Source organism: Eublepharis macularius, chromosome 7, assembly GCF_028583425.1.
Source record: "Eublepharis macularius isolate TG4126 chromosome 7, MPM_Emac_v1.0, whole genome shotgun sequence".
NCBI classification, from domain to species: Eukaryota; Metazoa; Chordata; class Lepidosauria; order Squamata; family Eublepharidae; genus Eublepharis; species Eublepharis macularius.
Window position 1 is genome coordinate 123,427,062 of NC_072796.1, and position 26,266 is coordinate 123,453,327.

The 26,266-nt window shown below is 44.4% G+C and overlaps 1 protein-coding gene across 1 annotated transcript; it reads left to right on the forward strand.

The window, feature by feature from the left end:
- Positions 1-1,026: 1,026 nt before the first annotated feature.
- On the forward strand, positions 1,027-25,425 carry COLEC10 (collectin subfamily member 10). Its single transcript, XM_054985094.1, has 6 exons — positions 1,027-1,339; positions 8,896-8,967; positions 16,951-17,022; positions 19,252-19,305; positions 21,467-21,562; positions 24,165-25,425. Exons 1-6 carry the CDS (start codon positions 1,201-1,203, stop codon positions 24,554-24,556), a joined length of 825 nt encoding a protein of 274 aa, XP_054841069.1. The 5' UTR covers positions 1,027-1,200; the 3' UTR covers positions 24,557-25,425.
- Positions 25,426-26,266: the final 841 nt, after the last annotated feature.

The window sequence follows — 26,266 nt, forward strand, 5'->3', positions numbered from 1 at the left end:
TACATCAGAAAAGCAGCTACAGCACGTACATAACCATTTATTTATCACCGCTTCATTCACTGTTAAAGTATAACCCATCCATACGTCCCCTGCTTTTTATGTGAACAAGACGTGTGACATGTGACAAGAACCACCATTTCTACCCAAAAGATCCCCCTGGATCCAACTTCAAAGTTACTTTACATCAGAAGAGCAGCTACAGCATGTGCCCTGTGGCCGCACACTGGAACAAATCCCTCGTAAAACCGTTTCAGAGTTGCCGTGTTGGTCTGCGGTAGAAGAGCAAGATTCCGGTCAATAGGGCCAAGCTACACATGACGAATGACACTTGAACAGCAAGTGGATTGAGTGGAGGGCAAGTGAACAGGGAGAAATACACTTGCTGTTCAAGTGTCATTCGTCATGTGTAGCTTGGCCCTGATAGCACCTTAAAGACCAACAAGATTTCCTGGTATGAACTTTCAAGAGTCAAAGCTGCCCTTTGTCAGATACAAGAAGGAATGGAGATTCCCAAGCCCTTATATCCTAGTCGAAAGGTGGGAGAGGTGTTGAAAAGAAGGGAGTCAGGATGCAAAGGTACAATGCAAGATGTAATCAACTTGGAAAAAGCAGTCGAGAAATTCTTAGGGTAATGCAGAAAATTAGCATCTAAAGTGAGATACAGTAGTGCGATACATTTCCTGCCTCTAAGCATTTCTTGAATTTTTTTGTGCATTTTTATTATTATGGCTCCTTTTTTTTTCCAGCTAAGGACCATTTCATGCTCTTTCTATTATTTTTCATTTCATGCTCTTTCTATTAATTTTTTTTTATTTTCCTGGGCGGGTGCAACGCACATAAGAGATCGGCTACTGCCTTTGCTCGAGGTTCCGGCCAGCTAACAGAAAACAGAGGTCTGCTTCTACATTCAAGATGTCCCTGCTGACCAGGGCGCTTAAGGATTTCACAGCCAAGAGATAAACTTTTCATAAACAACTGCGACTGCTGTATAAATAGACCACACAGTGGCTGATGTGTGTGCTTGACTTTCCCAACACATCCACCCGATTCGGCCCTCTTCAGCTTTCCCTTCCTTTAGCTCTAATCAACCGGGATCTTTGGTTAAGTCCCTCTCTAGACTTACATGGGAAATCTTATTTTAGCAATTATTAAGCCTGGAACAACGAAGGGCATTTCCTGTGGAGCTCTAGGGCCGGCAGCATGAAGACGCAACCGTGGAAACACCCAACTTTCCTGTTGATCTTCTTCTTTTTCCAAGTTCAGGTTTTTGGTTTAGACGATGACAGCCGGCCTGCGACAGACATCTGCTCAACCCACACGATTTTATCTGGACCGAAAGGTGGGTAGTTGTGAGATAAACATCTTTGCCATAGCTGAAGACATTAACATTTGTGATAAATATTTGTGATTTATTATTTTTTCCCAACTGCTTCTGGGCCAGCAGGGGAGAGCGCTAAAGAAGGGCTGGCAGCCTTAGGACTGGCTTGTGCCATACCTTCCAACAACTTGTTTTGCAGACATTAGAAGGTGATCCTGTTTACTTCTATGCTGTGTAAAGCTTCACTGGCTGTTTTCTGTAAATCAAGGCTCTATTAAAGGTTTAAGTGCAACACCCGCCCACCCGCCCCTTTCCAGGTACTTGGCTACCCCAAAGGAAACAAGGAAACTGATTTTCCTTACCAGGCAAGGAATGATCTCACCCAGTGATGAATAATTCAAACACCCATTGCATAAATTACAACAGTTCATCAACATGTTTTACGAGCGGAGCAGTGGCTGTAGCGATTGCAGAGGAAAGGGAACCACAGTGGAATGATGACAGGGCAGAAGAAGGGGCTACGGTTTGGTTGGGTTTGGACCCGTCCAGGAGGCAGGTGAAAATGTTTGAACTGAAACTCATGTCAAAATGAGCAGCGCCAGAGAGGCTTTAAGGAGTTTGGGAGACGTGTCTCTGCCCCCACCCCCAGCACAGCCGTCGCCTTGCTTTTATGGTTTCACATTATTCGGGTGAAACCAGATGGACGCTCCATCAACCAGTCGGCCGCATCCTTTTCCCTTTGCAAATAGCAGGGGCAGGAGATGCCAATTTAGATCAGGAGTGTTCCACTAGGAAACTTTCTGTTTTCACTCTTTCCTTTGAGCTGTTTTCTCATCCTCAAATGCACGCCTCCCCTCTAGCTGATACATAGAGGCAACGTGCACATTTCCCCCAAGAATGCAAATAGTCGCCCTTGGGAGCCATTTGAGTTTGAGAAGATGGGGGGGCGGGGGGGCAGATTAAACCTACACTCACTTCTGAATATTTCCCTTTTCTCTGGTAACAGAGTCCCAGGAGCCTACTACAGCTGGTATTTACTCAGGAAAAATGTGCTGGAGATGCAATCTTGACTCTTCCAGCAACTGACTAAAGAGAGACAGTGGCCATTTCTACACACGTTGAATAATGCACTTTCAATGCACTTTAGCAATCCTTTGGAAGTGATTTTTTTGTTCCACAGATGGAAAAGCAGTTCCAAATGTTCACTAAAGAGCATTGAAAGTGGATTATCCAACGTGTGTGGAAGCAGCCAAGTGTATTATAGTGGTTAAAGTGTCAGACTAGGGTCTGGGAGAATCACCTTTGAATCCCTCCTCTGTCATGGAAGCTTTCTGGGTGACCTTGGGGTTGGGGGCAGTCATTCCATCTTAAGCCTAACCTACCTCACAGGATTGTTGTGAAGATAAAATGGAGGAAAAGAGAACAACGTAAGCTGCTTTGGGTTGTCATTGAGGAGAAAGGTGGGGTATAAATGAAGTAAATAAATGTCTAATTTTGTTTGACTTTTATATACCAAAAAGGTAGCATGGAACAGTGCTAGGCTGTTAGCAGCTGAGACACCGGGGGTCAAATTTCTGGTCAGCGCTGAAGCTCATTTTGTGGCCTCAGGATAATCGACATTATCTCTGTGCTCAAGCAACTTTCCAAGGTTGTTGTGCAGCCTAAATGTTACCACAGGCTCTCTAGGAGAAAAGTAGGTTATTAAATATTGATTTTACTGCTACATAGCCTACAAATTAACCAAATGATAACAATGGATTTTCATTACAAACCAACTGATTCCATGATTTATTTTGCACACTATTATTTATCTCTATATATGCATGCCCCGCCTTTTCCTTGAGGTAATTCCAAATTTGACTGTTCCAGATTTCCAAGTTCTAATTGCATTCAGGGGGTTCTAGATCTTTTCTAGCAATAGCAACTCCCTTCTTTAACAGCAAGAGATGGGAAGGCATATTTTATACGTGGAATTCCCCACGACTTTCTGTGACTGCAATGAAGGATATTTCCCACTTTGCATATTTCCCACATATATGCAGTGTGCATTTGAGTTTTAGTCTGCAAGACCCTTGGACTTGTCTTTTGCTTAAATTACTCTGCAAAGCGTTGTGTATTGGTGCTAAGTGTGAACCCTTTTATTTATATTGTATACTGGGTGCACAGTCAATCAGATCTAATCTGAATTGGCTCCAAATTCCACATCTTCAGACAGAAGTTATAGCTGTGATAAAGAAGTCAGAGGCTGGAATTATACTGCTTGGATTACAGAAGCCAGGTCTGATGATCTCAGTGGCCCGTGGTGGCTTTAAAAGTCAATTCTTGATGGGAGTACATATAAATCCATGCCTAATAAAAACGATTGACAGCAGGCTTGCTAATAGATATTCAAGTCTGCCCCCTGGTGTTTGCAAGTGATTCCAGTACTGCAGACCGAGCTTTAAAAATAGGCAAAAGTAGACATACAGAAATAACAAGACTTGCCTTTGCTTAATACAAATCTATTCACATTAAAGAGTATTCATTCCCTATAAAAGCATGAAACAATTAATTGCTATAGCCCAATTTCTCCTTTTCCTGTTAACTGCATACTTTTCAACATTTTGTAGATGAAAAGAAGGACTTGCTTGTACTACGCTGTCTTTGTAACAAGGGCCATTCCTTAGCGGCGCTTCCCCCACACCCACATACACACTCACACTTATACACTACTAATATTTATTCTTCAAAACCACTGTGATCTCTATACCTTTGTTTTCCAATGGGCTGTCCTATACCAGCTTTAAGATCAAAACAGCCCCTTGTTCTTTAGGTTAAAGTTGCAACAGCCGGAAAATATAGCTGTCCTGCAATATGGTATTAATAACTGAAAATATACTAATGATGTGGTAGGTTTGTAATGTCAAGATGTGCTTGTACAAGCTGGCATGCTGGCAGTGTTGCAGGGCCAGGGAAAAGTGAGGCAGGGGTTTTTCCTGTAGTTTACCAGTGTGTATTACCACTAAATGGCCAAGTGGATGGGTTGTGGCTCAGTGGTAGAGGATCCGCTTTGCATGCAGAAGGTCCCAGGTTCAATCCCCAGCATTTCCAGTTACAAAAATCAGATCTCTGCCTGAGGCCGTAGGGAGCTGCTGGCCTTGAGAGACTGAGGGCCAAGCTACAAGTGACGCCTGACACAGGTTGGACACTTGTCAGCTTCCCTCAAGTTTTGATGGGAAATGTAGGCAGCTTGGCGGAATGTTGGACAAGTGACAGTTGAAAAGTCCATTGGACAGCAGTCAGAGAGCCAAGCTGCAAGACCAGGACACCTACATTTCCCATCAAAACTTGAGGGAAGCTGACAAGTGTCCAACCTGTGTCATTCGTCACTTGTAGCTTGGCCCTCAGCATAAGACAAGTTCATAGGTTTATATAATGGCTACTAGCTTAGATACCTTTAAATAAGGATTAGACAAGCTCGTGGCAGATATTATCTCCCTTCAAAGGTGCTTGGAATAGCCTACAATTTTTTCCAGCCTCCATTTCCCCCCCCCTCTTCTTCCAGCCATTTCAGCCTAACCTCCCTCACAGAGTTGTGAGGGAAACAATCGGTTGGGGACACCACATGTACAGAGTTCTTCTCGCCCTCATTTTATCCTCAGAACAGCCCCTGTGAAGTAGGTTAGGCTGAGAGTGTGTGACTGGGCCCAAGGGCATCCACGAAGCTTTCTGGATTTGAACGGCACGGATTTGACGGGGGGAGGGGGTGTCTCCCCAGTCTGACACTGAAGCCACTCTACCACACTGGCTCCCATAGACAAAAAGCTCCTTCTACAATAAATCCACTAGCCTTCAGGGATACCACAAAGCTTCTTTGCTGTTTTTGCTACAAAAGACGATCCCAGCTGTCCTTCTGGATCACAGCTGTGTTGTTATTTCCAGCAGTATCCAAGTGGCAACTCCCTGTACCCTCGCTGAACCTTCTCGAGGCCGTAGGGAGGTGCAGCTTTGAAGACATATTGAAGCAATTGCACACTGGGTTCACCACATCGACAAGGAGCCCAAAAGGGAATGTACATGCACTCGCAAAGCTTTTGGGATTCTTCTGGAGCACATCAAAGAGGTCTGAGTTGGGTTTTACGTGTTGAATGGAACAGGAGGCAGTTTGAAAGGGACTAACGGGAGCTTTCTCCATAGCAATGCGGTATGTTTCCGAAGTTCCCCTTTCATTACTCGGACAAGTGTCAATTATAAACTTCTCAGCATCCATCGGTGCTTCAGAGCTCTCTTTCTTGTGGCTGCCAGTGCCGCTGTCCGTCTTCCAGACCTAATAATTGCACTTCTGCAATTCTCTTTTTGGAAAATATCACACTCAGTCAGGAACACAGTTTCCCCACAATCTGAACTCCCTGCTGGAAATGCCTGAAGGCCTTTACCACTAAAAGCTAGCCTAGCTCTTCTTCCTGTCATCTTAGGAATCATTCCTTCTTCTATAGAGCTTTCTGGACTTTATGATTTTTTTTAAAAGGATCAAAATTCTGTGTCAAGTGAGCCCAAATTCTGCAGTATGACTAACTTAGGCCAATTTGGACCATCTCTCTTATCACTGATTTTGCTTTTTGCTACTCATGGGAAGAGACAGGGAGCCGTGAAAGGCACTGATTTCTCCCCTGCGCACACTACTGAAAATTTTATTCTGCTGTTCCTTTGGACATTTCACCAGAGAAAGATCATAGTGACACCTTGTATGAGGAAGGGATGCAGATGCTTAAAAAAAAATAAAGTTTAGGAGGAAAGAAGGTAGAAGATGTCTGGGCAGAAGGAGCTGCAGTTCATATACTTTTGAGCACATGTTCACAACCAAAAGGGTCTGAAACTCTTCAAAAGAAAAGGAAGCTGTAAATTTGACAAAACTGATCACTGTGGTATCTGTTGCTAGCAACCTGCTCCATCAACCTGAGGCGCGCCCAAGATGGGTCTTCCTCAGATACTGCCCCTGGGCTGTGGAAACAGAGCTGACTCCTAGACTGAGCAACGCAGTCAGCTGCTGGAGGGAGGGCAAATCAGCGGGGAAAGCAGCTGGGAGGAGGTGATGGGTACCACTCAAGTCCAAGAAGGTTGCAGCGGAGGAGGAAGCACCCCCCCCACACCCAGTGCCTTGGGTTCCCAGCCCTCTCGGACTGGCTGGAATTCTGCACTGACAGGAGAAAGCAACCTGGGAAGTGGTGGGTTTTCTTTAACTCAGGGCTCTGGGCTGTGACTGAATGTCTTCAGGGGCAGGAGAAGGGGGGACTTCTTTGAAACCAACTAAGGTTGTCCATGGCCTGGAGGAAAAGTGTCCTGTCCCTTTCACAGTGGCTTCATAGGATGTTATTTACCAGATGATCCAGTTTATCTCCATGCTGCTGTAGCACAGTGGTTAAGTGGTTGGGCTGCGAATTAGCACTCTGTTGATTGGAACCCCAGGACTGCCATGAGCTCTGCAGCTGGCCTTGGGTCAGCCACTCCTCTCATCCCCAGCTGTATTGTGGTGATCAGGACTTTTTTTCAGTGCACTGAGTGGCACGGAGGGCAATCTAACCCCCCCCCTCTGTCTGGACATCAGGGGGCGGGGCCACCAGCCATGTGACCATTTTCTCTGAGGGCAACCCACTGAGTTCCACCACCTCTTTTCCCAGAAAAAAAACCCTGATGGTGATTATAATAGTAACACTGACTTTGTTCAGTACTCTGAGTGGGGCACTAATCTGTCTAGATGAGTGGTATATAAGCACAGTTACTATTGTTGTTATTGTTGTTATAAGTTTCAGTAGCCCATAACTAGATGATAAGCCTCTATTGAAGGAAGAGGACATTCTTCCCCCAGGCCAGTTGACAACCCTACCTTTTAAAATTTATTTGTTTATTATTGAAGCATTTTTACCTTGCCTTTCCTCATAGTTCAAGGCAACTTACAATAGTGCATTTTTTTACAATCAAAATAAAAATAAAGCAACCCCCCCAATCTCTCCTTCCCCCCTTAAAAGATGCCTGTCATTCAACCCCCCTCAAAAGCCCTGGCATATAGGCAGGGCTTTTTTTCAGCTGGAACACGGCGGAACGGAGTTCCGGAACCTCTTGAAAATGGTCACATGGCTGGTGGCCCTGCCCCCTGATCTCCAGACAGAGGGGAGCTTAGATTGCCCTCTGCGCTGCTCCAGCAATCTAAACTCCCCTCTGTCTGGAGATCAGGGGGCGGGGCCACCAGCCACGTGAACATTTTCTCCGAGGGCAACCCACTGAGTTCCACCACCTCTTTTCCCAGAAAAAAAGCCCTGCATGTAGGCAAGCATTGCAATGCCTCCTGAAGATCTCCAATGCTGGGGCTCCCTCTCACCTCTTTAGGGAGCCCATTCCATAGAGCAGGGGCCGGAAATGGAAAAGGTCTGCGTTCCGGCAACTTATGGTTTCAGAGCCGAATGCATCTCAGTATGGAGCGAAATATGGTCTTTTAAAAAATAAAATAAAATCTTTAAGGTACACTGGATGAGATACTAGAATAACCGGTCTGTGAAGGTAATGCAGGCACAGGTTTTTATGGAACTAAAGGTCCATAAAAACCTTCTCAGAGATGCTCACACTGTGTCATCTGCCTTAAGTCTCAGTGAGAAAGGTGGACTAGAAATAATGTAAATAAATGATAGAGGCAAACAGCTGCCAGTAATCCAAGTGCAAACCATATACAGATGTATGCTAGAGCACTCAAATAATCTTTCAGGGCATTCCTGTGTATATTTACCATTTATTGTGACACCTTCCACTTCCTAATCAAGGACGAGTAGTAACAACCAGTGTTTGGGCTGTGGAAACTTTATGGATCATTAATCAACTTGTCAAGTAACAGTAAGTTGTATTTGAAGAAGTGAGTTGTGACTAAGGAAAGCTCATACCCTACCACAAATTTTATTAGTCTTATAGGCTTATCTAGGCTCTCCTAGATAAGCCAGGAGAGCTTGATCTTGTCAGATCTCAGAAGCAAAGAAGTGTTGGCCTTGGTTAGTAATTGGATGGGAGACTTCTAACAAATACCAGGGTTGCAGAGGCAGGCAATGGAAAACCACCTTTGTTAGTCTCTTGCCATGAAAGCCCCACCAGGGGTCGCCATAAGTCAATGACTTGAGGGCTGGATTTAATTTTTCATAGGTACTACTGAACTCTTCCTCTTTTCTACTGCTACTGCTACAGACTTTCAATTATGCACATAGGTTTTCTTACACTGGCTCTTTATTGGTCTCCTGCTCTGAATGTTGATATCATTTAGCTCTTTAATTATAAAAAGTTTCTGACCTCTGATTTACAAGCGAAGACTGTCGACAGAGAAAAGCAAGTGCAATTTTAGCCACAAGAGGGCACCAAGAGCCAAGGTTTGGTATATGTTTAGCCCATGAACGTTCCAAGAGGACACTTTCCCACAGACCAAATCAGCCATTTGTTTTCCTGTGAGGCTCTCTGGCCCCCAAAACTTTCCAACTTCACAAATCAGGCCTGAGGGCTATTGTTTAAAGGTTTTGCTCTGAACAACATGTAACATGGCTGCTTTTTTGTGTTTGTTTTTAAAGGAGATGAAGGTGAAAAGGGAGATCCAGGAGAAGTGGGAAGACACGGAAAAGTTGGCCCGACAGGATCTAAAGGTCAGGGCACACATCGTTCTTGGTTGTGAAAAGATACTGGGCAACCCATTACTCCTTCTAGTGTGTGTGTGTGTGTGCGTTGTTCCTTATTTGTCACACTTCAGCGTGCATAAAGATTTCCCAGAGATACAATAGCAGCAAAGTATCATCCGTTCTATGCCTTCATTTTGGATGAAAACAAGCAACCAATATAATATGTGTTAGATATTAGATGTTTATATGAGCTGCTGTAGCATAGTGGTTAAGTGGTTGGGTTGCAAATCAGCACTCTGCTGGTTCAAATCTCACCTTTGCCATGAGCTCAGCAGGTGGCCTCACAGTCTCCGCTCCCCAGCTGCATTGTGGGGATGATAATAACACTGACTTGTTCACCACATTGAGTGGAGCACTAATCTGTCAAGAAGAGCAGTATATAAGTGCCATCATTGTCGTCGCCGCTGCCACTGCCACCACCATCATCATCATCATCATTATTATTATTAATGGGGACCCAAAGTACCTTATAACATTATTCTCCCTTCTCTGTTTTGCACTCTCAGCCTAACCTACCTCACTGGGCTGTCGTGAGGATAAAATGGAGGAAAGGAGCAGGGCTTTTTTTCTGGGAAAAGAGGTGGTGGAACTCAGTGGTGGAACTCAAGACCGCACAATGACATCACTTTGGGTCACCTGGAACGGGGGGGGGGGGGGTTTAAGTTTAAATTGCCCTCGGTGAAAATGGTTCCATGGCTGGTGGCCCCACCCCCTGATCTCCAGACAGAGAGGAGTTTAGATTGCCTTCTGTGCCACTCAGCGGCTCAGAGGGCAATCTAAACTCCCCTCTGTCTGGAGATCAGGGGGTGGGGCCACCAGCCATGTGACCATTTTTAAGCAGTGCCGGAACTCCATTCCACTGCGTTCCTGCTGAAAAAAAGCCCTGGAAAGGAGAATAAAGTAAACTGCTTTGGGTCCCTGTTGGGGAGAACGGCATGGTATAAATAAAGTAAAATAAAATAGTTAAATGAGTTAGTTAAAGAGTGGCCAAAGAGTGATGTACGTGGAAGGGTGTATGTGTTAAAAAGTCTTTTAAAAGTCTTTTATGGCTGACCCAAACACAGCTGTGCAAATTAGTAGTGGATTTCAGGGCCAAATGTCACAGCAAAGACACTTTGTACTGTCTTAGTCGTGCACCAATAATGGCTGTATAAATTCTGTCCACCCGTTCACAGCAGCCTACGTGCTTTAAGCTTTAGATCGATGAGATCTGATGACCAAAGGCATTCGTTACCACAGCTACAGTAAAAATGGTCTGATGTGACATTGCTTCACATTACAAAGGGGAAAGCAAGTTGAAGCCGATGAGGGGAGAAATGGATTACCTGCCACATGCATTCATTGGAGAAGCATGGCACAGATGGAAAACCCGATACAATTAGCTTGGCCAGCTGGTTTGCAGCATTAAACGATCCCGATTCTAAAAGTTGGGCATTTGTCCCATGTGGCATGAAATTATTAGGTTCAGAGCTAGATGTTACCAAAGACGAGGGGGTTGCTGCTGAAAATAGCAAGCGGGCATCTGGGTCTTCCCTTCTTTCAGAATGTGTTAGAATGGTTACCATGTGTCACTGTCATGTAGTGGATGAAGTGTCGGACTGCAGACACCCAGGTTCCAATCCCCACTCTGGGCGATCCTGGGTCAGTGTCTCTCTCTGCCCAACCTACTTCGCAAGGTTGCTGTGAGGATAAAATGGCCAAACTATGTATGCTCTGCAGAGAAAGGGCAGATAAAATTCAGATGGACAGATATGTCTTGGTGGGAAAGCGCAAAACATCCCATTGATGGATGTCATTCATACTTAATGAGGTGTGTGCATTTGGCTGCTATTAGAAGGATCTTGGGTGTAAAGGTTGGTTCACAAAATTCATTCAAACTGTAGAGTGACCGAGAAATGGAATCTTGGGTACACAGATTTTGGGATAGAATTTTTAAAAATATTAAACTGTATTGGGGGGAAAAACAGAATATGCACGAATGAAGGAATTGCTGTAATTTGAGGACCACAGAGGATCTGAGTGTGGTATCGTGTTAGACTATGATCTGTGTGACAGGTTCGAATCCCCACTCTGTCATGGAAGCTTACTAGGTCACTTTGGGCCAGTGTCAGCCAAACCTACCTCACAGGGTTGTTGTTGTGAAGATAAAATGGAAAAGGAGAGAGTGATGATGTAAATTACTTTGAGTCTACAGTGGGGAGAAAAAAGCAGGGTATAAATATATAAATGAATATAAATAAAAACACATACCTAAGTCTTAAGTTACATATGTACCCCACAAGTGTGGTGTGTGTGTGTGGGGGGGGGGGAATTGAGTGCATGAGAATAGCTTCAGAGAGGCAAGCCCATCCATTGGTAGGCTACCACTTCCACCGAATTCTACCTACATGCACCTTTCAATGGGATGTGCATATTGGTTGATTGTCAGGGGCTGGAGCCTCCAAGGACAGAGGCAGTCTAGCCCCTCCAGCCTAATAGCATTCCCACTGCACCCCCTTACAGGAAAGTAAAAGGCTGCAATTTGCTCCAATGAAGGCAAAATCTGATCTCCATTCCTGACATTCAGGATCACACTAGATGAGACACCGAATGGCTATCCTGAGAGGCTTTTACTGTCTAAGATTGCCGATAGGCGTGACCAGGGCTTTTTTTTCAGCAGGAACGCGGTGGAACGGAGTTCCGGAACCTCTTGAAAATGGTCACATGGCTGGTGGCCCCGCCCCCTGATCTCCAGACAGAGGGGAGTTGAAATTGCCCTCCGCGCCGCTCCACTGGTGCAGAGGGCAATCTAAACTCCCCTCTATCTGGAGATCTGGGGGCGGGGCCACCAGCCATGTGACCATTTTCTCCTAGGGCAACCCACTGAGTTCCACCACCTCTTTTCCCAGAAAAAAAGCCCTGGGCCTGACAAAAATATCCTGCTCCTCTAATAGAGGCTTACAAGCAGCCGAGGCTTTTCTTGGCATGAAATAAAATAACATCACCAAGTAAATAACATCACTATTAATGGGACAGAACATATTTTCTCCAGGCAGTTGGCAACTCTAATCCTTGTCCCTGCCCCAATTTGAAGGAGAGAGGAATTTAACTCTTGCGGGCTGCATTGTTATTGCAACCTTACTTATTTAGAATCCACGGGAGGGGGATTTCCTGCCCTGCCTATCATTTCCTATCTCCGCTTTGAGCAGCAGAGGAAGAAGATTTTTAAAAATAGCTGCCAGGCCGGCATAATGCCACTTATGGGGAAAACCCAGATGTGAGGTCATGCCTTTCTAGGAATTGCCAGGGAGTCTATGGTAAAACCATACAATTTCCAGTGATTCCTAGAGAGGACTGATGCCATTCCCTTTCAGGGAAAAAACATTTATGACATCAGGCTGTTGCATGGAACAGAGGAGAACGCTGGCGAAAATGGGACAGAAATTGACCAGAAGCAAAACTTGACCGAAGGTAATAACTAAAGCAAATGTAGATACTCCCCCTCAAGCAAAACTTCTGATGAGTTTCAAGGGAAGACAAAAGACATGTTATAGGAATTGTGAAATTTCTTGGTGGGGGTTTATTAGGGGCAGACAAGTAACTCCGCTGGGGTTAACATAAATTTGGAGGAAAAAAAGAGAAAGAATTGGGAAGCAGAAAATCCTCCCAAAAGCTTGTTTTTAAAGATGGACTTAAAGCTGGGCTGGGGGTCGGGGGGAGGTTATTTGTGGATGGGAAGCTGTTAATTTAAATGTTGTGAAACTTTTGGTTTTAATGTCTTCTTGCTAGCCTTAGGACATGGTGTAAAGTGGAAAGGGTAGGATAAAAATACAGTTGCCGTCCCCCTGGTGGTGACGGGGGATTACCTGCTCCCACCCTTCACCCCTCACCACCACTCACCTGGCTGGCAAGGGGGAAGGGCGGGGGAACAGGCCTCCTGGGCATGCTCTTTGGGCAGTGTGACAACATCACTTCCGGGAGTGACGTCATTGTGCCGCTCTGTGCAAAGCATGCATGCTCTCCTAGCCCTGTGCAATGACATCATTTCCTGGAAGTGACATCACCTGGGAGGCCTGGGAGTGCATCCATGCAAAGTGCATGTGGGAAGAAGAGAAGACAGGTGAGTGCTGGGTCTTCCCCCCCAGGTAGGGGGACCTGGCAACCCTAGCTAAAAATATTTTAATAAATAAATTAACATGTCCAGATTTCTCAGCATCTTTTCTAGCTTGGCTCTGGATTTTTTGGCTCTCATTTACAAGAGGACGCAGTCTCTCTCTCTCTCTCTCTCTCTCTCTCTCTCTCTCTCTCTCTCTCTCTCTCTCTCTCTCTCTCTCTCTCTGAGTTCTCAGAGACACATTGTAGCTCCCAAGGATCTTTTATAGTCAAGTACTCCCTTCAAATAAACCTAGCCCATTATAAGGATCAGTCCATTGAAGGAAATGTTGGGTGCTAATATTTTAAATAAATAAGCTTGCATGTCCTGTTTACTTTAGCTTAATCAATCAGTAAAAGAAGTCTTGGATTAATTCTGCCACATTCTTATTTGTGAATCATTCTCCCAAAAAAATTGCTTTTTGAAACAAAAAATGTGACGCCTCAGGGCACCTCAGCTGGGAGTTTCGGTTAGACAAACAAGCTTTGAAATTCCATGTTGTTTCTTCTGCAACAACTGGGGGCCCCAGATCATCTGCTGCACGCCTTCACAGTACCCCCAGTGGCAGCAAATCAAAGACCATTGCTCTTCAAAGTGAATCCCATCTGTTTGATTGCACTGTCAAAGCATATGTGATGTGTACGACGCTGACACTGGGAAAATGAACCTCAATCTTTACATCTTCAGCTATATGGACAGTCCTATTTGGACTGCTGGAAGAAAACTCTTGTGGTACAGATAAACAGTGTACCCCCCCTCCCCTCCCTCTCCTTTGCAACACTCCTTTGCTCTTCATGGTGATCAGGTATGCAGCTGCTAAAGCCTCTTCCATCCCCGCATCAGGGAAACACTATGCCTGTTGGATTTCTGCCTGCCAATCTCTGTTAAAGAAAAGCAGACTTCCCAGATTGGGTGGGGGTGGGGGAGATGCTGACCCTATTCAACAATAACCAGTTAGCTATTTGACATCCTCAGGCCTACACAAGCTTTCATGTTTTCTCTGTTGCGCTCCAAACCCAGTAGCCATGTTTTCTCACTGTACTGTGTCCACATAGAGAGAAAAAGTGGCTGGCAGATGCAAACAGACAGATTTTCTTTTATCCAGCTTTCCTTTTCTTGTGGTCTGAGAGCCAAACTACAAGTGACGTCTTACACAGGTTGGACACTAGTCGGCTTCCCTCAAGTTTTGATGGGAAATGTAGGCATCCTGGTCTTGCAGCTGTAATGGAGAGCCAAGCTGTAAAACCAGGGCGCCTACATTTCCCATCAAAACTTGAGGGAAGCCGACTAGTGTCCAACCTGTGTAAGATGTCACTTGTAGTTTGGCTCTGAGTGCCTTCTGAGCTGTCCCTCAGGCTGATGGTGATTCCCATGCCCCTGCACAAGGACTCGTGTGGCTAAATTAGGACACCAGCCCAAAACTGCTAGATTAGGGTATTAAATCTGATTCCTCCTCAAAGCAACTTGACAAAGTAGGCCATGACCATTTCAACAGCACTGTCATGAACTGAGAGATCAGTTTGTCTTTTTAAAAGACAATGAAGAATCAACTTAATTACATTATACTTTGGTTAGGGCATATCGTAGAGTTTGGCAGTGGTGGAAAGTGCCGTCAAGTCATAGCCAATGTATGGCGACGCCCTTATGGGATTTTCAAGGAAAGATACATTCAGAGGTGCCTGCCTCTGCACAGCAACCCTGGTATTCCTTGGAGGAATCCCATCCAATTATTAACCAAGGCCAGCCCTGCTTAGCTTCCAAGAGCTGATGAGATCAGGCTTGCCTGGGCTATCCAGATGCTATGAAGTGGTGCCCTTTGTCAGTGTTCCTTCAAATCTTTAAAACCCTCTTCTTCCAACTGAAATGAAAGTTTGGTTTGTGTAACTACATTTGTGCGTATTCTGGATTAAATGTGTACTGTGCAAGCCCTTTGGGACGGATGATTCCACTACAAGCCCCCTGAATACTGATACCTTTACGTAAATGACCATTATTGCCCTCCCCCACTCCCTCAACAGGCTGTTCCATTTTACTTTATACTCTTTTAAAATGAGAATGAAACTGGAGGCAGCTAATTTTTATGTATGCATTTATTGCCCACCTTTCTTGTGGAGTCTATATCAGATGTAAACAGGGTAACAATATAGGTATTCCTAAAATACTTTCCCTGTCTTAAGTGCTCACGTTCAATTTGTTTTTATGTAATGTTCAAGGGATTATTTATTTGTTGGTTCGTTGAGGGGAATGTTATATGCCACCCTTCCACCATTAAGTTCTCATGTCAGAGAACAACACAGTACAAAATCCATCTGTAAACTAAAATAGAATCCTGTAACAGACTAAAATCCAAGAATAAAATGTAATTAGCTAAAAAAACATAATAGCATGTCAAAACTAATAAAACTCATAGAAACAAAGTTAATATTATAAAGCCGCCTTTACCCCAAACAAAGATAGAAGGGGGGGGAATCAAATTTGACAGAACAAATCAACAGAGTTGATCAAATGCCTGAGTAAATACAAACAATTAAATCCAGGGAGAACACTGGGCATCAGATGAATAACAGAAGGGAGAGAACCCAACACAAAAAAGTTCCTCAGACAGGCTTGCTGGGGCTATTATTGGTGGAAGGCCTCACGACAACAAGCCATATTGCCCTTTGCTGCTCCAAGCAGCTGTGGGAGAAGAGTACAGTAAAAAAAAACCAGCCACATCATTTCCAAGTATAACTCAGAGGCGACAAAAGGTAGCTCTAGGAATTACCAGAACCTCCATAGAGTTTCCAGCAGTTCCTAGAGCTGTCCTTTGTCACTTACAGGTTACACTGGAAGCGACATAGTGATGTTGGTAATGTCGCTGATGTCACATGCACATCCCCTTGTCCCCACCCCCTGCTTTCCCACCATTTGCCACGCCTGGCAACCCTACCCTCAGAAGGTGGGGGACAGACTAGGGTAGCCATCCTCCAGGTGAAGTCTGGAGGTCTCCTAGAATTACAACTGATCCCGAGACTGCAGAGATCTATTCCCCTGGAGAAAATGGCTGCTTTAGAGGGTGGACTCCATGGCATTATACTCCACTGAGTTCCCTTCCCTTCCCTTCCCTCCCCAAACCCCACCCTCTCCATGCTCCACCCCCCAAATCTCTAGGAATTTCCCAACCCAGAGTTGATAACCCTAGCACATACAAAAGGGACTTGTTAGATGGCTCGTTGCTGAGCAGGAACATATGGCAGCAGGTTACCTTTTAAGCAGATTCCCATATAATGTGCCAACAATTGTAACTATCCTCCCACCCCCCTACCCCACCCCAGTACCATAGGTTAAAGGTAAAGGTAGTCCCCTGTGCAAGCACTGAGTCATTACTGACCCATGGGGGGACGTAGCATCACGACATTTTCTTGGCAGACTTTTTACAGGGTGGTTTGCCATTTGCCCTCCCCAGTCATCTACACTTTACCCCCAGGAAATTGGGTACTAATTTAACCAACCTCGGAAGGATGGAAGGCTGAGTCAGCCTTGAGCCAGCTACCTGAACCCAGCTTCCACCAGGATCAAACTCAGGTCGTGAGCAGAGCTTGGGCTGCAATACAGCCACTTATCACTCTGCACCACGGGGCTCTTCCAGCCCAATGGGCATAATAAGGCATATTTGGATTGTTGAATCTTGGCTGTATTCAGTTTGTCTTGAAACAAGGAAGTTCTGCATTGCGTGTTTTGACAAACTATGTGTAAATAGCTTAAGAAAGTATTGATATTGCTAAATGGTCTTCTGAGAATGAACCAAACATGCATTCTTCTCTGTGTTGATTTTCTAGGAAGCAAAGGAGTAGTTGGAGACGCTGGTGACCAGGGAACTATGGGTAAAATTGGACCAATAGGCCGAAAGGGTATGTTTTCTTTTAATCTTTGGCCACTCCAGATGCCTTTTGAAGCACAGAACTAAATATGGAATAAGTGCTGTTTATACTGTCCAAAGGAAACGGGTGGCTATTATTTCCAATGTAAAAAGTACTGCGGTTTAAAATGTATGTTTTATGTTACTTTACATGCACTTTAATCTGGGATGCATCCACTGTTAATGGAAAGCAGAAAAGAATAATGTTCACACAGGATTTATACACATAATATATAAAGTATGGAGGATAAACCAGAAATCCAAGATAACCAACTTTTAAAAAAAAAGGTTCTGTGTTTCCCATCCAGAGGAGTTAGCCATGTTAGTCTGCACTAACAAAATAGCGAAGAGTCCGGTAGCACCTTTTAAGACTAACCAACTTTATTGTAGCTTAAGATTTTAAGAGCCACATCTCTCTTTGTCAGATTGTGTTTACAATGACTTCAACATGGAATCTATTAAAGGTTAGATTCCAACATCAGGCTCAGTCACCTTTTTGGCCACTAGATGGAAACAAGGAAGTATTCGCAGAACTACAGTATAAAACTTCCATTTTTTATTATTATTATTTGTTTAGAGGGAAAACATAATCCAACCCCCCCCCAGTTATTTTATTATTTTATCATTATCTGTTAAAGAAAAATGATTTTTCCAAATTAAAATGACGTCTCTCTGCTACTGACTTCAGTGAAAACCTTGGGAAAGATCAGAGGTCCTACCCCCACCCCCCCAAGAGTAGAAATTGATATGATGGAAACCCAATACTGTTGGGTCTCTTTAGACATTATGCAGCAGAGTTGCCGTAGTGCCTGCCTGCACTCCAGGGTCTGATGGGAGAAAAAAAATTAAAAAGCAGCAACGATGGTGTGGTGTCGCTTCCAGGAAAACCTGAGGAAACTTCTGGAGAAACCAGAACTAACAAAAACCATAGTGTTTTCAGTAATTCCTAGAGAGGCGTGATGTCACTTCTGGACTTTCCTAGAAGTGATGTCACACCATTGCCGGTGGCTGCACCCCCATTTCCACACACCCCACCCAGTCACCTGCTGGTTGCCAGGCTGGGCCTGGCAACCCATTTATGGAGTAAGTAAAAAAAGCCATGAGGGGGTGCTATTGGGCCTTTTTGGGAAACCCACATGTATCCTAGAGAACTTGTGGGTTTCCTGAAATAGCATCTCCCTGGGACTGTTTTGGGTTAGGAAAATGGTGAGGAGAGAAGCCTGAAGTCCCCTTTCCATGTGCACCATGATCCTGATCCGATTAAGGCACCACACATGCAGGAACTGAGGAGAACCCAGATAGCCAGTATGGTATACTAGCTAGAGTGATGGACTGGAATCTGAGAGATTCAGGGGAAAATGGAGGAGCGGAGAATGATGTAACCCAGTTTGGGTCCCCATTGGGGAGAAAGGCAGGATATAAATAAAGTAAAATTAAAATTAAAAAACCCACCAATGACTTCGGAACCCAGGCCCGACCAGTTTACTCTTTATTGTGTGAAAGGAGAAACAACCAGTCTCATCAGCCGAACATGCAATATTTTTGTGTGTTGGAATTGCCTCGTCTCTCTGCACTTTGAGTTCATCTTTTACACGGAGTCTAGAAGCCTACAATTTATACACACAAAGGCTGTCTTAGCACACACTGATAATCTCACGGACTGCAGGGTAGAGATTACACCGATTGAGGCACACATTCTGTGCAGGAATCCTCATCAACACACCCAGGTCAGGAGCAAGAACACAGTGCGCAATCTCGCTGCATGCATTTACACATTTTAATTCTACGTACAGCTATTGTCATCATTCCTTGTGAGGATGTATACACACATTCCTTCCCCCCCTTCCCCAATATTTCCTTTAAAAAAAAATTTGCTTCAAAAACTTGCAGATACTCTAAGGACAAAATAAAATGGGTGTGCACAGCACTGTCAGTAATGACTTAGACTCTTTTTTAAAAAAAATTATCTGTTTCCAATTATTGCTACTCATCTGTGCAGGAAGGGAGCAGCAGTCACCTGCTGGCCTCAGAGGCTCTAAACTTTTAATGGGTCAGCTATTAAAGTGTATGCCAGAATGGAACACCGAGTGTTTAATTTGGCATGCCTACTCACACAGCCTTTGGCATCTCTCAGTGAATGAACAAGTGTCACTCAGTGGCGCTTATGTTTGTCTGTGTGTAGGTCCTGATGTACTAAAACATTTTTTTCTTCTTCATTCAGGTGACAAAGGACTGAAGGGTTTATCTGGCACTTCTGGAGTAAAGGGCAAAGCAGGTACATTGTTGGCGTTCACTGATAGTTCCTCACAGGGGTCATTTCGTAGAAAAAGAGCTGGAGGAACTCATTAGCATAACTCATTAGCATATGCCAGGCCCCTTGCCATCTCCGGTAGTGTGTCATTAGCATAACTGCTTTGCATATGCCACACCCCCTGACATCACCTATTCTGGCTGTTTTAGACCCAATCCTGGCCATTCAGGGCTGAAATTGGGCCCAAAATGGCAAAAAGGGGCTGAAAATGGCCAAAAAGGGGCCCAAAATATTGGGCCACTGCTGAGCAGGAGAGTGATCCACCACCCATCAGAGGCCCAATCCAGGCCGAAACAGGCCCAAAATGGCTGAGAGTCAGGTGGACAGGGCTACCTGTCATGTGACCTCTTTGGGGAACTACTGGAACTGCGTTCCTGCATGTTCCCCCTCGAAATGAGCCCTGGTTCCTCAGTCCTTTGTGCTCTTAGTTGAGGGGTGGTCAACTTATGTATTGTCCAGACAACAGTAGTGCGCTTATGTCATTTTAGACTCAGGATATATTGCTCTTATAGGGAAGGGGGTACTCTACTTTAGATGATAATGTATACTTCAAATGCAAAGTACAGAATGAACATTCAACAAACTGGTCTCTTGGCCCATCTGCCAACTCTACTTGGTGCCAGTTGATTCCATACATGTTTAAGAACAACAACATTCAATTTATATACCGCTTTTCAAGACAACTTAACACCCACTAAGAGAGGTTTAAAAAGTGTGTTATTATTATCCTCACGACAGACATCTGTGAGGTGGGTGGGGCTGAGAGAGTTCCGAGAAGCTTTGACTGACCCAAGGTCACCCAGCTGGCTTCAAGCAGAGGAGTGGGGAATCAAGCCTGGCTCTCCACATTAGAATCCTGCTGCTCTTAACCACTACACCAAACTGTGTGTGTAAAAGTGCCATCAAGTCACAACTGACTTATGGCAACCCCAGCAAGAGGCTTTCAAGGCAAGTGAAAAGCAGAGGTTGTTTGCCAGCGCCTTCCTCTGCAGAGTCTTCCTTGATAGTCTTGCATCCAAGTAACGACCCTGCTTAGCTTCCGAGATCTGATGAGGTCGGGCTATACCATGCTGCCTTCTCTCCCCTATACATATTTACTTTCAAGTAAGTCCCACTGTAATGGTAGGATCCACATCAATATACAAGAAGAGCCAGAATTCAACACTGTCTGTTAATGAAGTCACATTGTCCTGGAGGGCTAGAGAACTTGAGGTTACTTGGCAAGAAGGAAAGTGCACTTTATGCATGCTCAGAGGATGTATTCTCTTATGCTGAAGTCTGCAAACATAGTGGAGAAGCAGGCTTAAGTAATGCTTGATGAAACCAACTGTTAGCTGAAGCGATATATAAAACAGATTTCCAGATAAAATTCTGGCACAGATTAAATTCTGTTTGTGTTTTCTTAAAGCACTGAACTTAAAAATAAACCCCTTTCTTATGTGTTTTCTAAAGGACATTTAATCTCCATAAAATACATATTTACATTCTCACTAAAGAGGAGTAAATACTATATAAACAAAGGATCTTGTGTAACCTTAATCTCTTCCTTCAACAGGTGAATTGGCAAGTAATCCATAGTACACGATTCAGATTTGGTCAGAGCCAAACAGATTACAGATCCAGGTCACATGACTGCAAACTGCAAACTATTGTTGGTTCTGTTGCCAGTACACCAGTTTGCAGTCAGCAGACATGTCTCTGTGTTCAGCTGTGAACATTTTTAATTGCAATGTACTAAGGTCCAAAACAGACATGATGCTGGAAGACTGTGATCGAAATAGCCCCCTGCGCAGCTATTAGCCTGAAAAGTGTTGGCGTGTAGGACACTGGAGAACATTTAACACAAGCATAATTAAGATGGAGGAGAAAGAATGAGCAAGATCTTGCGCATTTCTTGGCCCCCCAGGGTAAACAAAATTGGCCTCTTTTAGCATTAGTTTAATTTGGCCAACTGCTTTCTAAACTTTGCATGCAAAAGTTGATAGCTGTGATTCCATTAGTGCTGTTAGGTGTCTGAACTATTATTATCTTAATTGGTCTTTCCCAATATGTATTTTAATTTTAAGCAACTTTGTATGTTTTATGCACCTTCAAAGTCAACTTATTTGTGCCTATATTGAGTTAGGTGCTGTCTGTGACTGCGGGAGATACCGCAAAGTTGTTGGACAACTGGACATTACCGTCGCTCGACTCAAGTCATCCATGAAATTTGTTAAAAACGGTATGTGACACATCCTGTTTTCCAAATATCCTTTCGTTTCTAGCAAGCTTGTCTTCTGCCAAAACATGTCCTATAATGTAATTTCACTACATCTGTTTTCTGAGGATCAGAATCCCTAAGATCTGGGAAGTAATAATACTGTCATTCTCAAAGCACTGGCAGGACCAGTCCAAAGTAGTAAGTTCAGTTCTAAGTGCTACCATTTGAAAAAGCAAGGTGGTAAATTGGACGAATCATGCATAAGCTGTGACCACGATAAGGAGTGCAGAAGGGAATTTTATGAAAACTATTTCTCGAGCGATGGTTGTTGTGGGTTTTCCGGGCTGTATTGCCGTGGTCTTGGCATTGTAGTTCCTGACGTTTCGCCAGCAGCTGTGGCTGGCATCTTCAGAGGTGTAGCACCAAAAGACAGAGATCTCTACACCTCTGAAGATGCCAGCCACAGCTGCTGGCGAAACATCAGGAACTACAATGCCAAGACCACGGCAATACAGCCCGGAAAACCCACAACAACCATCGTTCTCTGGCCGTGAAAGCCTTTGACAATACATATTTCTCGAGCCTTCCTTCAGTTTTTGGTCAAATGTGATCTCCTGCTCCCATTTTTCAACAGCAGAGAAACTAGTTGGCTCTAGCTCAATGATAACCCAGAAGGTGGCACTGAGGGACTCCAATTCTACTTCAGGGCCATTGACCTATGGAGTCCCACAGGGTTCAATTTTATCCCCCATGTTATTTAATATTTACATGAAGCCACTGGGAGAGGTCATCAGGAAGTTTGAGCTGTGGTGTCACCTATATGCGGATGATCCTCAGCTCAACCTTTCTTTTCCATCTAATTCCAAGGATGCTGTTGATGTTATGGACTGCTGCTCGGAGTCAGTAATGGGCTGGATGAGGGTGAACAAGCTGAAAACTTAATCCTGTCAAGACAGAGGTTTTCTGGGTTAGTAGAAAGGCTATCTCTCATCTTTTGGATGCAATTATACTCCTCCTGAAAAGTCAGGGTCGCAGCTTAGCAATGCTGCATGATGCAGCAGTCACCATAGAAAGCCATCATGCAGCAGTTACCATAGAAAGCCAGGTGGCTGCAGTACCTGAGAGTACATTTGCCCAGCTCTGGCTGGTGTGTCCGATTGCATTAGTTCCTGGTTCAGTCAGATCTAGTCACAATGATCCATGCCTTAGTTGAATTTTGACTGGACTGTTGCAATGCACTCTACTTGGGGCTACCCTTGAAGACGGTGCAGAATGCTGCAGCTGTACTGCTGGTTGGGGTCAGCCATCAGAAACATGTGACTTGGATATTATAGCAGCCACACTGGCTACTGTTCCACACCTGAGCCCAGTTCAAGGTGCCAGTTCTGGCCTTGAAAGACTTGCATGGCTTGGGACTGGGTTATCCGAAAGACCGTCTTTTCCCGTATGTTCCTGCCTGAGATCATGGAATGAGGTGCTCCTGACTGTCAGCCGATGGGTACACAGGAGATGGCTTTTTCAGTGGCAGTCCCATGATTGTGGAACGATCTCCCCATGGGCCCCCTCGCTCTGGCTTCAGGAGGCAACTTCAAATTATTTTATTTAGGACTGCTGTTTAATATATTTTAACTGTGTTTTAACTCTGTTTATAACTGCTTTTTTATATATTTTCATTGTAAGCCTCTTTGAGCACATTTGGAGGAAAGGTTGGTAATAAATATTTTAAATAAATAAAATACATATTTTAGGGATATCAAGGAAATGGTATACTAAAGAGGTCGATATGTTGTATGTGTTATGTCACTGTGCCATCAAGTTGCTTCTGACTTATGGCAACCCTACGAATTAATGACCTCCAAAACATCCGAAAGCAATGTCTGGTGTACAAGGAGGAAGAGAAGAAAACCCTACAGGGAGCAGCAAGGTCCAGTTAGACAGAAATGTGAGGTCGGCACCTTTCTTTCCAGTAAGAGCCAAGCTACAAGTGACGAATTATACTTGTCTGGCAAGTGAACAGACTCATGTGTCCTCCCTGTTCACTTGCCATTCACTTGCTCTCCACTTGATCAAGTGGAGCGCAAGTGGAGCACAAGTGAACAGGGAGGAATACACATGAGTCTGTTCACTTGCCAGGCAAGTGTAATTCATCACTTGTAGCTTGGATCTAAGTGTCATTTCCTTGTTTTCTTGTCTCCAGGTTGATATATCCTCCTCCTTCTCGGAACCGCTCTCTCTCATTCAGCTAGATAGCTAAAAGTCTATCTCTATCTCTCCGCTGTTCAATCAAGTATGTTAGCTCCTAAAGAAACATTTTTTACTCTTTTATCCATTTGTGTGACAATTGTTGTATAGATGCTGTGCCAGCAGGTTGGTGTGCGGGAGGGGGGTTAACCTGGTGGTTAAGGATACCATTTCTTTGCAGGAAAAAAAAATCCGAGCCAAGATGTGGTAAAATTCAGGACTCTAGGTCACCACCATCAATCTCCAGATGGTCTTGGCCTATCTATAATTTTTTAACAAGAGAAACACACCCAAATTTTCATGCATTGCAAAGCAGTTTTTTGACAGTGGACATCCTGAAGAAAGGCTATTTTCCAATATTTTTTCATTTCTCCTTCTGAAGTGTTGGCAGGAATCCGGGAAACAGAAGAGAAGTATTATTATATTGTGCAGGAAGAGAAGAGCTACAGAGACGCTCTCACACACTGCCGGATTCGAGATGGAATCTTGGCGATGCCAAAGGACGAGGCCGCGAATGCGGTGATTTCCGACTATGTCTCCAAGACTGGCCTTTTCCGCGTCTTCATTGGTGTGAATGACATGGACAGAGAAGGCCATTTCATGTACGCTGATCGTACCCCATTGCAGAACTATAGCAACTGGAAGGAAGGGGAGCCCGATGATACTTCTGGACAGGAAGACTGTGTGGAAATGCTCAGCACAGGCAAGTGGAATGATACGGAATGCCACCTGACTATGTTCTTTGTCTGTGAATTCCCAAAGAAGAGAAAATAGGCATCAGCCGGCACCTCAGTGGTGCTGTAACATCCCTCTCTGTTGATCAACTATAGAGTTGAGTCCAGGAGCAAAACCTGATTCCAGGGTAATGACTTAATTATAACAGTATAATTGTATGCTACAATCCTAAGCCATGTGATTTGCCTCTGAATAAAACTTTTAGCAGAGCAACTGAAATCCATTCCCTTGCACTAACAAAGTTTGCATTGCTTTTAGGCTTCTAGTCCTCAACTTTAACTTCCCCTTCATCACTCCTTATATCTTCAGTCTACACATCATTTCCAGTAAGTGACATCACCATGTTGTGTGATGCATTAGGACTTTTCCAGATCTCTGTGGTTTTTACCATAGAGATTTGGGTAAACTCCTAGAGTATCACGTTGTCATGGTGACATCACTTCTGGGGTTTTGACTGGAAAATGATGTCAGTGTGTCACAAGACACCATTCACGTCATTCTCCACCCGCCTGGTTCCTGCCAGTTACCAGCCATGTATCACCAAGAAACCTAACTACAAGATAGAGGAAAATGCTGCTCACAAAAGTAAACCATTAAATACAATTTATAAATAGAATTGTTGTAGATATTCTTCTTGCAAAGAAACACGCAGCAACCCATGCAAAGCAGCAACTACTAATACAATTCAAAGTAGCATGAAACACTGATACAGTTCAAATAACAATATAATACAAGACTGCCATGGACAATATATATTACCAATTAGTCCGTATTATAGTGATTCTCTTAAGTGCTGTGTGCATAAGCAACCCAAGCGCCAGGCTATTCACCCATACAAGCAATTAATATAATTCATAGGGATATTTAGTCCACGGTTAGTCCGCTGTCGTAATCTGCTTAGGGGTGTAATGAAGAGGAGGAGATATCCAGGTGGAGCAAAGCCATCTAACGGGTGGACCAGTTCTTATACAAGGTCCCATTTCAGTTCTTTGTCAAAGATGGCAAGGCGAGACAAGAAGTAGAGCTGACGATCTTCCTACTCAAACATACTACTTTAACAAAAAAGCGAAGCGTCAGTCCAGCCCCTTCAGGTGGTCCCCCTGCCCCAGCCCTTATTTTGCTTTCCCTGATGAGTCACTGCAATCTTACAAGACAGCTTGGTAGGAAAAGTAAAAATGAAGGAAAGGGAGTGAGAGGTTCTGGTCCATAGGAGGCCCATCTTAATCACCGACAGGGCTTTTTTTCAGCTGGAATGCAGTGGAACGGAGTTCCGGAACCTCTTGAAAATGGTCACATGGCTGGTGGCCCCGCCCCCTGATCTCCAGACAGAGGGGAGTTTAGATTGCCGGCGCGGAGGGCAATCTAAACTCCCCTCTGTCTGGAGATCAGGGGGCAGGGGCCACCAGCCATGTGACCATTTTCACCAAGGGCGATTTAAACTTTTAAAAACTCCCTTGTTCCAGCTTACCCAAAGTGACGTCATTGGCCCTGGGAGCATGTGTGCACTTTGCGTGTGCACATGTGGTACCAGAGGCACCACCACCTCTTTTCCCAGAAAAAAAGTCCTGATCACCGGCGTATCTCTCCTTTCACAATGGAATGACAGGGGAGAAAGGAGCAGCAGCAGATGCAGGTAGCTCAGGAACAGGTGTATGCTATTCCTGCCTATTCCCTGGCCATTCGCTGCTGCATCTGCTATAGCAGTGGTACATTTCCATGCCCCTGCCCAGAAGCAGCCTCTCTCAGCTG

Excerpts from the sequence above, each read along its gene's own strand:
- COLEC10 (XM_054985094.1), top strand. The coding sequence starts at position 1,201 with ATGAAGACGCAACCGTGGAAACACCCAACTTTCCTGTTGATCTTCTTC. Across the intron at positions 8,968-16,950 it reads TGGCCCGACAGGATCTAAAG|GAAGCAAAGGAGTAGTTGGA; the intron begins GTCAGGGCACAC and ends TTGATTTTCTAG. Across the intron at positions 21,563-24,164 it reads CATGAAATTTGTTAAAAACG|TGTTGGCAGGAATCCGGGAA; the intron begins GTATGTGACACA and ends CTCCTTCTGAAG.